General features: G+C 37.3%; 1 protein-coding gene across 3 annotated transcripts in view; it reads right to left on the reverse strand.

The window, feature by feature from the left end:
- Positions 1-16,307, reverse strand: part of IQGAP2 (IQ motif containing GTPase activating protein 2) — a 266,105-nt gene that overhangs the window by 55,180 nt on the left and 194,618 nt on the right. For 2 of the 3 annotated variants that reach the window (XM_081053197.1, XM_081053198.1), the window contains 3 exons: positions 12,561-12,728; positions 8,206-8,348; positions 6,186-6,356 (listed from right to left, as the gene is read on the reverse strand). In XM_081053197.1, coding sequence (XP_080909323.1) covers positions 6,186-6,356; positions 8,206-8,348; positions 12,561-12,728 — 482 coding nt within the window. The remainder of the gene's footprint in view (positions 1-6,185; positions 6,357-8,205; positions 8,349-12,560; positions 12,729-16,307) is intronic. The other variant, XM_081053199.1, reaches the window with a different exon arrangement.

The raw sequence follows: 16,307 nt of genomic DNA on the forward strand, positions 1-16,307 counted from the left end.
AACACTATTCAAAAGCACAGAAACGCAAATATATATTATACATCCTATTTCTTCGTCAAAATTGAAAGGCAAATAAGATACTGGGATTAGCACAAGTTTTCATTCTACTTTTCTGGAATTATCTCAGGGAACACTAGTAATCTCCATTAGCTCAGATTCACAGACACTCTGGATAGGTAATCTGTCATAACAGATGATATAATATTGAAGCATTCTTGCACTGGTGGAATAAGCACACATGTCCACTCTGTACTTTTTCCCCCCCCACTCTGTACTTTTAATGTACTAAGGATTCAATGCTCACCAACAGTATTTTCCTTGAGATTTCATTTTGTATTTAATCTTTTTATTGATTATGTAGATTTTTCTAGAATCCTTCTATATCTATGAATATTTTATTATTACCTCTCTAAACCGAGGCAACTTGGCTGGGTATAGAATTTTGGGTCTATAGAAGCAGAATTACATGCCTCTTATTTGTCAAAATTCTACAGTCTTCTTTTTCAGTTTGTAAGTTTTGGTTCCATTAGGACTGGCTTTTCTTATTCTGTGCTAACAGAACTCCAATGCAAGGCCACGAGATTGTAGGCTCTTTTACATAGAGGCTGTTTATTAAAAACAATTATGGGTATAAAGTTGGGAGGAAGGAGCTGTTGATAAAAATGCAGAAGGAGACAAAATTCTCAACCACAAAGCCAATTAGAAGCAGCTTTTTAAAGACAAATAGAGACAGAAGGCATTTACGAAAATACCAGTCTTCTCTTGACTGGCATGAAAACTTGTGGGAAAATTTATAATAGTCATCTTTGTGTTTTTTTTATTATTACCATAAATACATTTTCTGTGTAATGCATCTGTAACAAAGGAGTCTTTCAAAATACCTAGCCCTCAGGGCTTACTCCTTTGTTTTACAGATTATAATTGTTAATCTGTAGAAAATCTGGTCTGCTAAAATTGGTTGCTGTTGCTTGTTAATTGAGCACCCAGGACAGTAATATCCAAATTACCAACTCCATGTTTTGGAACACAAATTCTTGTGTGATCTCTCTGTTAGCCAAGAAAGCCCTAAACGTTTATCTCTTTCCCCTCTCAGCTTAAAGGTAAAAATCCAGCAATCTCCAAAGTCGTCAGTTACATTAAAAGAAATGTCGTGAAGTTCTGTCACATCCTCTTCCTTGGAGCCTGCAGACTCTGCCATCTTGCTCCTGGCACTGTGAATTTGCTTCCGAGAAACTTGTTTCTTTATCTTTTCCTGGATGCTTGTGGCATTCTTTGATCTGAAGTTCAATGATTTGATAATTCCCAGGGTTAAGTTTTGATGTTTGTCACTATTCTTCGCTCCCCCCCATCCCCAAAAAAGCGGCATTCCAGCTTTCTTCAGTTCAAGAAAAAACAAAATTGTAAGCTATCTCTTTTTCCCTGACTGGGTTTTTTGGATCCTTTCCTGTGCCATACCAGCAATCTGTGTTGGCTCCCCATTATCTGTCTCCATCATCTCGAGCACGTCATCATTTCTAACTCTTATTGAGCACTTACGAGCTACATACTTGGCAAAGTCTGTTATGTGAATTTCTCATTGAATCTTCACAACCCTACAATAACATGGGTATTATCATTTGCAGATGACAAGATGTATTTTAAATCATCTATTCTTTTCCTCAGTCTTTTCTGTGATTTTTCTCAAGTTCTCTATGTGTGTCAGTTATTTTCAGTGTCAGTTCTGCTTTCTGCAGTTATAAGTTTATTTATATTCAGTGGTGTCACTATTTCTCTTTCTTTAGCTATCAGTTATCTTACTGGGCTGTCTTGTTTCACTAAGTCCATGTCTTATTAAATTTCTTGAAAGCATAAAGCAGTTTCAGTATAAAAATTTCTTTCGTCTCCTAAAATAAGAGCATCCTTAAATGTTTACTTCATTTGTTATTTTACAGCTTATATTCATTTTTCTTTTTAAAAAAAAAATTTTTTTTGAGATATGTTTTTCTGGTTCATTCTTATTTTTTTTTTTTCACTTTCCTTCCACTCAGCCTTCCTCACTTACATCCCTTCCTCTCTCTCTCTTTCCCCGCTCCCATCCCACTTGGCTCATACCAAAATCTTAATAACACCAAATATTTATTGAGAACCTTCACTGAGTAAGCTTTCTGCTCACATTACCTCATTTCAACCTTTTAGCACCAATGAGGTATGCATTATTATTGTCCCCACTTCACAGGTGAGGGAAATGGCTCTGGGCAGTGACTTGCCCTAAGTTACAAATCAAGGAAAAAGCAGAACCCAGTTTCTTTTTTTTCTTTTTTTTTAACCCAGTTTCTTAATCATGAAAATAGTTAGTTGTGCCCTCTACTGTTTTCCAAATCTCTTCTTTGGGGTGAAATTAGAGGTGTTTGAGGTCTGGAGACAGAACAGTTAAGAGTGAGGACAGGATCTCGACAATTTGGGAAGATGAATTTCCTGGTTCTGCTGGGGCCCATCTCACACACAGCCTTGCTCACCTCTCTGCCTGGCAGGCAGTGTCTTCCCATCTCCCCACTCCCATCTTGGTCCACCTGCTTTCTCCAACTCCCACATCCTTCTTCACCTCGTTGGATACTGCTTGCTTTGTCTTTCAGGTTCTGAGTGACGTATTTGTTCAGAAAATGCCTGGATGCACCAGGACCCTCTGGAAGCCCTTCAGATAATTCAGGTATCTGGAGAGGATGGCCTCCCTGCTCTTCCCCCAACTCTAACAAAAGGGGTCTGGCCTCACCCTGGGCTTCCAAGTCTCTTGGAAAGGTTAGGTCCTCCCTACCTCATCTCCCACTGCCTAGCCCTATCTGGTTCATTCTTAAATGTGGGCAATTTTACCAGAGCCTTCTTTCTGTTCAAACATATTATGGCTATTTTTCTCTCACTGCTCTCAAGATTCCCTCAAATTCTCTCTTCAGTGAGAGAGAATGACATTTTACCTATAGAGGAAAAATGATACGAATGACAGTGGATTTCTCATCAGATACCTTAGAGGCAAGGAGGAAGTGGCACAATATTTTTAAAGTGCTGGAAAACAAGAACTGTCAACTCACAATCCAGCAGAATTTGTCATTCTCAGACTTACCTGAAGATAATGTTCTCTAAACAAAGTAGAAGGAAAAAAAACAGTAAGCAAATATATTGATAAATGCAATAGAGGTTCCTTTTCTTTTTGGGTTTTCTAAATTATGTTTGGCTGTTGAAACAAAAATTATAAAATTGTGTAATATGGTTCAAAATGAATATATAGGAAACATATAATACAATTATAAAGAAGGGAGGAGTAATGGGATATAAAGGAAGTTAAGATTCCTGCACTCAAAATGATAAAATGATGACACCAAAACATTGTAGTTATGTATTACATACAGTATACATTATCTACATGTCTATCTGTCGTCTGTCTATCTCTCTATCATAAGACCTACAACAACCACTAAGAAAGATACACTTAAAACACTGTAACTAAATTGGAGTGTAATTTCAAAAATGTTTAAATCCAGTAACTCACAGGAAGGCAGGAAAAAAGAAAACAGAAAAAAAAAAAGCCAGAACAATAATGCATACATTAGAAAAGAGGAAAAGTTTCAAATCATTAATCTCAGGTCCCACCTCAAGAACCAGAAAAACAAGAGCAAAATAAACCCAAAGCAAACAGATGGAAAAAAACATAAAAATAAGAGTAGAAATCAGTGATATTGAAAAGAGCGAAATAAGGACTATCAATTACACAAAGATCTAGTTTTATGAAAAGATCTATAAAATTGACAAACCACTTGCAAGAGTGACAAAGACAAAAAGAAGACATGAGAGTAAAATCATAAGCAATCTTACCAATGAATAGGAAAACAAATATCTTAAATAAAACATTACTAAAGTATTATATATAGTCTATGTACTTCCCGATACTCACACACACACACATACACACACACACACAACGCATGCAGGAGTGTTTGAATGTGTGTATATATGGATACACAGACACACAAAGTTGTGTTTGCACAAAGAATTATTTATGAATCAAAAGTCTAATCATACATTAATGAATTAAAATAAAAAATAAATTATCCCAATAAGTGCAAAACGTTTTTGATAAAATTTATATTTCTTTTTCAATTTTAAAAGAAATTCAATAAACTGAAAGTAAATGGAAACTCTTACCCTTAATTTAATCCTTAGAAAAATATTATCTAACAATAATCTGTATTATACCTGGTGAAATGTAAGAATCATTCTCTTTAAAATCAGAATGAGACAAGGACGTCCATTATTAAAAAAAAAAAGAAACAGAAAAAAACCCATATGGCTATATAAATTCTTGACTTTCCATGTTTACTCGGGCACCTTCTGATTTGTTCCACAAGCACTTGAGATAGAGGCTTAGCTCTGATGACATAGATTCTCTGTACCACTATTCAGTTTCTTGGGAGGAGACTGAGGGAGGGAGGGTGGTGGAGCTGGGATGTGGCTGTGTTTAGCCTGGGAGTTTTCTCTCTGAATTTGCTAAGACAACTGTGTCTGGAAGTGATTCAGCCAGTTAGGAAAGTTGAGCTGTTCTATGGAGGGGAAGTCAGTCTTTAGATTTCAGATCATTTCCCCAATTCAGGGTCAATCAGCCACTTTGAGAAGAGATGAGATTAGCATGGTCCCCTTTGGTGCATGGTCCTTTGGTTTTGTGGGTTAGCAGGTTTCTATTGACTACATATTCATCTGCAGTCTAGCTTGCCTTTAGACGTCATCTACCTGCTTGTTAGAAAACTGTCAGAAGAGTGAAAAAAAGGCATGGTGGAGTGACTTCAGAGTTTGATGGCCAGCTTTTTCTTCAATCCTGCCACCTCTGATGGAGGAAAAAGGCTCCAAATGCTTGTTTCTGTCCTTCCCCAGCCCTGTCATGACTTCAGCCCTGGGTCCTGATATCAGACAGATTTTATATGGTGGGCTCTTCAGAATGTCTTCCAACTGCACCACTGCTCCAAGCCCACCCAAGACTGGAGAACTTAAGGTTTGTCCAAATTGTGCCACATTGGCTGACACTCTTTGAATGTTGTGCAAATTAGAGCCTTAGCATCAGTGTACATGATTCTATTTTTATGCGTTTGTTCACTTCCTGTGTATGTTGTCTACCGTTTGTTTAAAGAAGGAATAAACTGGAAAAGTTATTGGCTCCTCTAGAAAAATCCTTTTGGGTGTCAGGTGTATAGGAGAAATTTCTTTTAAAAAAAATGAATCATTTCTGGCTTCTAACATCTTAAGCTCTGAGCAAATTCAAACATTTGAGCACCTACCATACGCAAAACATAAGAATATGAAAGTTTAAAAACTCATTTTCTGTCCTGAACGATATTATAGTTAGGTGAGGGAAGCAGGTAAGTACACCAATGATCACCAAAGAGAAGCTCTTCAATTTAAAAACTTACAATTTAGGAAATTTCATTGTTATTGGCCAAAGTAAAAACCTGTCAAACTCTGCCCGTCAATAACAGTATCACTTTGGATGTATGCAAAAGGACAAACAGACAACCTTTTGGAAGCCAGCACGATGGTGGGGAGAGGCTGCTAGGGGAACACAGAGGAGAAACACATAAATCTGGCAAGGCCCTCTCCAGCCAACCAGAAAGTTTGGACAAGTCAAGCAAGTATAAGAACAACTCACAACAAAAAAGTTGGGACTGAGGATTTTCCTTCAGGACTAAGTGAAGAATGACGGGTTATATAAGGGAGAAGACACTCGTGCCCATAGATGCTCAATCGATTTCATTAGCTCTTGTATTCTTTCAGACGCCACTCAACATCCACTAATCACTAAAAAAAAAACAATGCACAAAGCACCTGAATCAGTAAGTAGGTGCCACAAAGAGATCCAGCTTTGCAGAGAAACATGATTTCAGCTCTGATCTGAGATGTTCCTCCGGCTCTGATTGGGTTGGTGGCAGGCAAACCTGTGGGAATCCGCAATGCCCCCCAATACTCTCTAGAACACCAGAGGAGAAAAATCCTTCAACATACTTCCCATCTCGGAGGCTTAATAAAGCAGACTCAGGCGCACTGATTAAGGAAAAAATCTGCAGGCAGTTTTGTTTATTAGCATGCTGGTCGTTGACTGTCTTATTATGAAATAAAATATTTTCAGCAGAATGACAGTGGCTGTAAGTAGTGGTAGGTGAGTCACATACCTGTATTTTGACCACATGCTTTTCTTGTTCATACAAAAATGATTTCCTAGCTTCATACTCTTTCCTAAGGAGTGGTCCTGAGCTTGTGGCTTGAAAGCGAAGAAGCAAATCTTCGGAAGCAGACCACATCTTCTCACGGATGTAATCTGCTGTGACTTCCTCAATAATGTCCTGGCAAGAGACATTTCTTATGGTTACATGTCACACATCAGGTGAAAGAAGCATAGAGAACAGCTTCTGGAATTTTTATCTTTCAGAAAATGATATACGGATAGCTTGTTCTGGCTTGGTTTAAAAACAGGTTTGACCACAGCCAAGGGATGAACTGGCTAAGCGTCTTCCTAGCGACATGATTTTGGAATCCTCCTCTAAACTTTGTGCTGAACTGAACGCGGTTGAATGATCGCAGATGTATGGATGATGCAGGCCTTTGCCAGGCGGGAGGCCTGAGCGCCACAAGGATGGTCACAGTTAAGAATATGCATCACTCCTCTCTTGCTCGAGCTGTCAAGGAAAAGACGGCCATGCCCATGAGGTCCTCGGGCTTCTCTGCCCCTCTGTTTTGCCCGGCCAGAGCAGGCAGACCCCTGTTATAAGTTGGGGAAACCTCAAATTTGGGAGAAAATAAGAGACATGAGGCAGAAGGAAAGGGGCTAGGGGAGGAAAGATAAGCGCTATCATGGGCAGACAGCGGAAACCTAGATGAATGAGCAAAAAGGAAGAAAGGGAATTGTGAGAAGTCTTTATGTGGATGGTGAACTGGCTTTTTGTTACATTCTTGGAGAGATGCAAACAAAGACGGGATGCATTTCTATGGCTGACACCACTTCTGCTGTGTGACCGGAATCAATGGATGGTTCATTGAAAAAATTAAAAGTGAAATCATATAAAAGATGATGCATAAATACCTTTAAGAGAAGACAGATATGTCCATTCCCTGAATAAAATCAGTAATTTCAGACTGTTTAGAGGAAATAAACTTTTACAGGGTAGATCCTCCACTTGTTAATAATCTTAACAGACTGATGCTCAATTTCACAAAGGTATTCCTGGGACATTTCTGGATGTCACATGTAGTTTTGGGCTCTGAATTTTAACCCTTTGATGCTGCTTCTTCACAGTTTGATACATCTTCTCAATTATAGCATGTGGTTTTTAAATATTGTCCACACTTTCATTTTTCAATAAGTAGCTCTAATAATTCATTGCCACAATGCCATTTTCCTGTAAACTGTGGGAGCTTTGCACATTTGAAATTAGTTAGTACACTATATTCTTTGCTATCGTCTTGTCAGTCAGGATTCTGGTGGCATTGTCAGCCCCGGGCCACAGGTTTTTCTCTGAGTTTTAGTAAATATGGCACTGGTGATTCTGTCCACAATATTGCTATACTGTAGTATCTTTGACGTTGGTGACTTTGAAGAATTCTGTAAGATCTACATTGGTATGGTCTATTTATTTTTTTCAAAATGGAACTCAATTATTACCAGTATTTTCTCTTTAAACATACTACAATGCCTGGATCAAACAGCAATTTTCACATTTTTTTGGGTCTAACTTTTGGTCTCAGGTCCAAAGCAATCTCGGTGAACATTCTTTTAAGAGTATTTCCCCCTGGGAAGCATTACTCACTTCTGAAGAAACCTACCTATCCATGTTGTAGGTTGAGAGGGGGAAAGAAACAAGACATTTTGAATACCGACAATGAAAGAATTATCACTAGTTTTTGTGTCAAGGAACACCTGAAGATTGATTTCTTAGGATAATCTACCATCCCCCCAAAAGCCACAAAAGCTTTTTTCCCCTGCTCTGTTTGGTGTTGTTATGTCACTATGGAAAAAATTCTGAAAGTTAATCATGGAGCCACATCCAATTGCATTGCAGTTCATGAAGACTTTGCAACATATCCAGCCTCCAAATAAATCAATTAGCTCCTCCCATCACTTCCATGATTCAAAAATAGAAAAATAATCACACTTATCTTTATAGTACAGTTTTCCATCAAACACCAACCTCCTACCTCAATTTCTTTTCCCGTGAGCCATGATTCTTTAGGCAAGCAAGATTCAGGGGTGATCCAGGAACTCTCTTTTGAATCGACATTGTAGTAGTAATCATACTTCTCTTGAAGGGTGAGTTTCAGCCATGAACCTTCAGTAGACACTAAAGAAAAAAGTGTGTTACATTCTAGAGAGGAACACTGAACACTGTACATTAATGTAGTTTCTTCAATGTGTAAAATAATCTAATGGAGACATTTTTCACCAAGTATGCAGATAGTGTAAGATAAAATCATTAGAAATGACTAAAATAGAATGAATGCTATGTATTCAATGGCAGCTCCCTGCTACGCCAAACAAGGAGAGAGTGATGGCTAATGCTAGCTTTGGATCCCAAACTTTTCATGAGGCTGAGTCACAAATGCCAACGAGAAGGACAAGCACGCAAGGAATTTATGCCCCAGGTAAATGTGAACAGCACCATAGTAGACAGAGGATGGCAAAGAGCAAGAATCCTCTTTGTTTAGAAGTCTAACTTCTCTGAGAAGTGACCTACAAGGACCTTAACTCGTTATTTAAGGAGGGTCAGTGACCTGCATTCGACAAAAGCAGAAGTGACTCATCTCTGCTGACAATTTTACCCAAAGGACAAAATGACTAAGGTCACTAAGTAGGAAGAAGGAAAATTCTGGTTCCTCTGACTCATCTTGCTCTACACAACCACACAAAATGAGAAAAAAAAAATGTTGTAAGGACTTAATTTGGGGGTAGGAGAGAACTAGAAAAAAATCTATGGCAGCCACGGCTTACATTGGTTAATAATAATATCTCCTTCTTACCATCCATGGGCTACACTTTCTATTTAGAAATCTGTTTATTTTATTGAATGGTCATGCCTCCTGTCCTAGACTAGAGAGCTACCCCCTCCCCAAAATCAACAATACGAAAACAAAAAAAGCAATAAAAATAAAAAGCACTGACCCAGACCAAGTTAAGCCATCTATTGCCAAGTGAGCATTAGACAAATTGCCTTTATAAGTAAATCAAAGTTCAAATGAATTTTCACATAGAATACTTTAATGGATTCACATAATTAAGGAGATGTAACTTTACAGCTCTTCAGTATGTGTTGCTTTTTTATTTGATCTTAAGTGGCCCTCAACTGTTCTATTTGTCAATGCCCAGGAAGAAAGATGTATCTCTTTTTCAAAAGGACAGTCAGACAGCTGTTACCTGTTTAGAAGTGCTGGTCTACCAGAAAATATATTGTACAAATCAGTACGATCACAAGTAATCATTATATTTTCAATTACCAATAGTTGTAAGATTCACAAATGCTTTCAGAAGAATAAACACCCTTTTTAAAGCAACTCTCTCAGTGGGACGGAAAGGAGGCAAACTAAGTTGGTAAAATCAGATATTTTCTCTTATTTGCATAAGAACTGAGAAGTATAAAGGTCTTAGTTGGTTAACAGCCAAACACATGGGCACTGGAAGGCTTTCTTTGGGTTGGGATGTCAGTGGATAATACGAAAAGAGAATTCTTATCATTTTCATACTGGTTGAATTTATAGTCAGAGGAAAAGACTGAGGAGGGTATCTCTAGCACAGTGTCTCTAGGTGTCTCCTCAGGAAAGACTGAGGAGGGTGTCTCTAGTTTTCCTAAGAAATATAGTTGGGTTGTTACTTAGGGAAAAGACTAATTAAAAAGCCATGAAAGAGAAAGATTCCAGTTAGTTAAGAGGTGGTGAGTGTTCTAAAAGAAGGCATATTTTCCAGATGCCTTCCAGACATAATTATACCGATATATAAGAGCTAAGCTGAGCTGTAAGGGTCGGTGAGCCATCTGAGTGGACATTTCAGTTTGGGAAAGAACAGAAATCCTAGAATCTCAGGAAAAACAGATAAGAATAAATCATCGTATTTATCACCAAAAACAATGTTCATAGCTCTATTTGGGGTTGAAAATCAGTCTTTAATTGCCTAGAAAGTGTCTTCTCTTCCTTCTAGAACAGACGTCGGCAAACTTTTTCTGTGAAAGGCCAGAGAGTAAATGTTTTCAGCTTTGTGGACTCCAGGTCTCTGATACAACTACTCAACTCTGTTACTGCTTCATAAAAGCAGCCATAGACTATATATAAATTAATGAGTGTGGCTGGGTTCCAATAAAACTTGATTTACAAAAACAGGTGGTGGCCCAAGGAATCCACTAAAAAACTAGCATAAATGAGTTCAGCAAGGTTGCAGAATACAAGATCAACACACAAAAATCAACTATATGAAAATATGTCCATGCAAAAATTTGGACACAAATTATCACAGAAATATTATTCAGAATAGCCAAAAGTAGGGGGGAAAAATCCAAATTCCATCAATTGATGAAAGGATTAACAAAATGTGGTACATCCATACAATGGAATATTATCAGCTACAAAGAGGAATGAAGAATGTTACAAAGAGGAATGTTACAACATGGATGAACTTTGAAAACATTATGCTAAGTGAAAGAAGCCAGACACAGTATGATGCCATTTGTATGACATGTCCAGAATAGGTAAAACCATTGAGACAGAAAGTAGATTAGTGGGTTGTCTGGGGCTGAGGGTGAGGGGTGGGGAGCAAAGGCTAATAGATATGGGGTTTTGCTTGGTGTAATGAAAATGTTCTGGAATTAACTGCTGGTATTATTAGCCGGGCAAGTTTGTGAGTACACTAAAAACCTCTGAATTGCAGACCTTAAAATGTTGAATTTTACAGTATATAAATTATATCTCAATTAAAAAAAATCAATTTTATTTCTATATATCAGCAATAAACAACTCCAAAATGAAATTAAGAAAACATTTATAATAGCATAAAAAACAAATACATAGGAATACATTTAACAAAAGAAATACAAGCCTTATACATTGAAAACTACAAAACATTGTTGAAAAAATTAAAGAAGACCTAATTAAAAGGAAAGACATCACATGTACATAGATCAGAAGACTTAATATTGTTAATATGGCAATACTCCTCAAATTGATCTACAGAGTCAACACAATCCCTAACAAAGTCCCTGTTGTCCTTTTTTTTGTTTGTTTTCTTTCTTTTCTGGCAGAAAACTGAATCCTTGATACTTCCTTCCTAGGCTTTTGAATTGGATGCCTGGAGGTATTTTGATTCCATTCACCAAAATATGGCACACAGGAAGAGGAGTAGGCATTTAGGGGAGAGAAGATAAACTAATTTGGAGCCAGGATGGATTTGAAATTATGATGGGTCATCTCTAGGAACTCACCCTCTGCATCAATATGGTGTGCAATTCTTTCTCATGAAGCATGAGGTAGGGGACATTATGGTAACTCCTGAGAAGGAGGTGTGAAGGGAACAGAGATGGGCTCAAAAATGACTAGAATGCCAAGAGGGAGTGGCCAATAGCCCTCTTCACATTTCATTAACAGGAAATCTGCTGAATTGAACAGTGCAATCTCCAAGTTAGAAATACATCAGACAAGCTTTAAAAAGTAGGTACAGAGGGTACAACTGAATGGACTTCCAGTTAAACTGGAAAAAATTTTTTTTCTCAAGTTCCACTTCTAAGGTCATATATATGGTCACAGTAGTTTCCTGAAGGTGAAAAGTACTATGTACATGACCTATGATGTGTGCAAGTAAACACCAGTCTTGGAGTCAGGAGACACTGGGATCCTTGACACAAGGACATAGAAGGTGCTTGATAAAAATCTACTAAAGGAATGATGGATTAACTCTGTCAAAAATTTACCTCCTTGGGTTTGTCATTTTCTCCCTCTGTCTATAAAATCTCATGAATGTGAGGTTATAAATCTGAAAAATGAGTATTAAACTCACGATCTCAAAGAAACTTTTCAGAGCTAACATTTCACGATCTGCCATTGGATTGACTAGGCAGAAACATTTGCCAAGGTTATTGATCTAATAATCCCTTGGAGACCAATTCATTGTACTTTATTCCATATTTTCAAAATTACTCTTTATACCTACTCGCTATTGTGCAATCATTTATCATTTGTTTCAAAAAGGGTAGAAATATTAGTGTAAAAATCAGTTTGTATCACTGGAGGAATGGATCAACAAACAAGACCTATATAAAGCAAAGTCTCCTTAAATATTGTCTTTTCTCAAGTCTACAATGTCACCCCTGCATAGCTACCAAGTTAAGGACAGCTTTCCAAAAACAAAGAGGAAAAGAAACATCTAAAAATTTTACTTTGCCATAGATGATAAAAATCATTTTAGAAATGTTCATTTGAAAGCAATTATTTGTCTTAAAATTAAGAAACTATAATACCACAGAAATCATCATATTCAAAACAATATTTAGTTTGTGCTAAATGATGAAAACGCTTACCACTTGTAGATTTTTGCTCTTTTTTCTTTGCCAGGGCATCATAGTACCTGTTAGCACATTCAGGGAGTACGTCATTTGTATTACAAACAGAAGACTTCAAAACAGAGAGAATGTCACTTGTCTTTTCATTCTCCAAACACTGATTAACATCAACGACCAGTGTAACCCCTGGGTAATGAAAAAAAATTTTTCTGTTAATGCTTCTCTTCTATTCACCCAAATGGCATGCAAGATATAATTCAAACTTTTAGGAACGCACTAGCATCAAACCTTTCACCCTTTGAGAGTATGTACACATATGCCTGAGAGATAGTCACAAACTCACCTACCTGTTTAGGCTTAAAGAATAAGATCCCACAGAAGCACAGTTTATTAAAAATCACAGTATTTCCTGGTTACTCTTGTGTGGTATTAAGACACTATGTTTTGCTTACAGGGATAATCTATGAAATGGGGTGAATGCACACCAATAACAGACACACAGGTCATTAATCAGTGTTTGAGAGCTAGCTTTACAAAGACATTTATTTTAGAACAAGGAAAATGCTTAAAGCTATGGAACTCCTGATATTCTCCAGTACAGTGCTAGCATACTTCCAAGATTGTCATTAGCAACTGAAACAAATGTTCTAGAAAGGCAACAGTTACAGCTAGTGGACATACGCATTGGAGACCAGAAATTTAATTCTGGAACCAAATTAGACCTATGAAGCATTTTATCCCATTTTAAATTTCTGCCTCTCCCCATAAATAAAACCACACTGGTTGCCTGAAGTTAACAAGGTGAATTCTTTATTATCCACTTTAGTTCCAGGTAAGAATATTCTGGCCCAACCAATGGAACTGTTTTTACAACCTATAAATGCACTGAGTTAGAAATGTAGGACCAAAAAATGGAAGAAATTAGCTTAAAATACTTTCTAGATGAAAAAAGATCTTGAAAAAGGGGAGAGATGGATATTTCTTTTTTTAAACACACACACACGTCAAACTCTACCAAGCAAATGTGAAGTGGTGTATTGTTGTTCAATTATGTTCACATGTGCATAGAACTATAAAGGCTCAAGGTGCAAGAAAAAGAGTTTGATTTTCAACAGCCGGGAGTCAAAGTCGCGCAAATCTGAAGGAGAACTTGTGTGGCAAACTCCAACTGTTGCTGAACAAAAGGTATAGCAGTATGTCCTTGTGCTTATAGAAGTTAACATGAACGGGTGAACCCCCTTTCCTCTTCTCCAGGAACACTTTGTAGGATGAGAAAAATGTAGTACTGGTGTTTGAGAAGTTGGTAGTCTGAGAGAAGTAGAAGTAACAGTCAATGACAAAGAATTTTCACATGAATTACATCTGATAGCTGCATCTAACCCAGTAAAATGCTATTTTCCTCAAAAGATGGGTATTAAAAGCCATACATTTTTTGCATATAGTAATATGCTTTATCATTTGAGTGTAAATGTGCAAGGAGTGTGTCCACAGGTTAATTTTCCAGATAACTGAAGTATTCCTCATCTTAACAGAACAGTTTTCCATGAAAATCTAAAGCCCTGGAGAAAACCCTGACAGGATAGTCTTTATCCTGCTCATCATTTTATCCACAGACCCTGGTACACAGAAGGTGCTTAATGTTTGGCGAGAGCTATAGAGTCCTTCGTGCCATTAAAATTGTACTGTGCTATAATGTAGTGAGTGGTATTTTCAAGGGCTATAGACGTATGTGGGCTTCTTTGTGCCTGCACTAAATGCTCTCAAACTTCTATGCTTTTTAGTTTTTCCCTCCACCGTCACTGTCAGCTATCACTTCTTGCTGCTGTCTGCCTGCATAGGGCAGTCCAAACAACAATACACAACAGAAACAACCAAACATATTAGCATTTTGCCTAAGATAAGAATAAACAGGCCCAAAGTGTCTGTCCAAGAGGTCCCCAATGAGCAGAGTAAATCAGTTCCAGTGCACAGACTTCTTGACATCTATTTTTATTGTTTTTTGGCTTACTATGTGGGTTGTGGTTAAGTTCCAGATAGCCCAGGATGTCTTATAAATGATCTCCGTAAAGTCAAGTACATTTCTGCTAAGAAACAATTAAGAAATCTCCCATAAGTCATCTAAGAGAGCCAAAAACATGTTTGCTTTACATCTTAAGCCATATATACCAGCAGGCTTTCTCTAAGGCATGCCTTCTCAAAAGAGTTTTATATAATCCCCAGTAGCACAAAAATCGGTTCTTGGGGGGAGGGGGTAAAAAAATTGTTTTATGTATGAAGCACAGATCTACATATGGTACATAAACAGATATACAATATATCTGTGGTATTAAAATTTCATGGTGAGGACCAATTAGGGAAAATCACGTCTAGAAAGATTCCTGAGGATGCAATAATGGAAAGAGGTTGAGAAACATTGCTCTGAGGAGTCAAAAGTAGAGACAAACCTACTATAAGAAAGCAAGACGCTTCAGTGCAAATGAACACTGTGGTCAACGTGAAGGGGACTTGAGTTCCTTTGCCCTTTAAATCTTGCCTGTGGTAAAATATCTGAGCCAACACGTTTTCTTTTATCCAATTATATGGGAGTGGGTTTGATGCTTACAACATGTGACCGGAATCTGTTTCAAGTCTTCATACAAAGGATGAAAAATGCTTTTAAAGGATTAAATTCCTGTTGAGAAACTGGAAAATGCTCATCTCAGTATCAGAATACATGTCGTTTTTATTTTCAGAATATCTTTTTTGTTGTTACATAGCAAAGAAGACCCTATATCAACTCTTTTGAGGAACAGGACAGAGGAAGAAGGTAAGATTTTAAATGTGCAAGAGTGGAGTAAAAAAAAAAAAAAATCACACATTTGAGAACACCTTACTTTCATAGTCAATAGAATCATAAGTCTCAGTATGAAAAATGGAATCAACTTAACATTTGCCGGCCAAATGTAAGAATAACACAGAATGAAAGGAATAGAATAACATGTATTATACATTGGTTTGATTTCTAAGAGAAAAATTGTAACCCTTTCCAGCTATTTGAGTGCCTGTATCACAATTGAATTTCTTGAAAGTCTCTCTTCAGACTATAGCTGCCTTCAGTTTTACATTTAAATTTAAATATCTTATATACACATCTCAATTTTATTTTATTTTTCTTAAGGATTGGAGTGCTAGAACGGAAAGACTTCAAAGATCCTAAGCGTATATAAAAGTTCAGGTTGGAGAAATACACATATTTTTCCAGGCTAAGGAAATCAAAACCAGATGTTCCTCACAGATGCTTCCAAAGTTTAAAAGCACATCTCTGGAGCACGACTAAGGTATCTCAACAGCAATCTATGAGCTGACAGAACAGGATAGATTCTAGTTATGCCATGAATGGACAGCTTAATGAACTACACTTTTAGGAATCTTACTTTAATTTATATAGGTTATTCAACTATGTAGAGTGTTTGTATTTCAATCTTGAAGCTATTTTAGATTGCCATGTGAATTTTCATACTATTCCTCTATGAAAATAGAAGCTTAGAACAAAATAAAATAAAAAACATGTTCTCATTTGAGCCAATGTGGGGCTTCTGCCAGTGGCTGAGTGTGTCAATTCCAGTTATGCATTGGACCTGGGGAGGCGCGAAAATCCCAGGGTGGGTTTGAGGACCCACCAGGTTCACTGTGAGACAGACCTGAGAGGAAACTCCATTGACTACCTAACTGCCATAAGCCACTACACTGACTGGTGGACCACAGTGAAGGTTTGGGTCTCCCGGA

The sequence above is a fragment of the Rhinolophus hipposideros genome (genome assembly GCF_964194185.1).
Source record: "Rhinolophus hipposideros genome assembly, chromosome: 7".
Lineage (NCBI taxonomy): Eukaryota > Metazoa > Chordata > Mammalia > Chiroptera > Rhinolophidae > Rhinolophus > Rhinolophus hipposideros.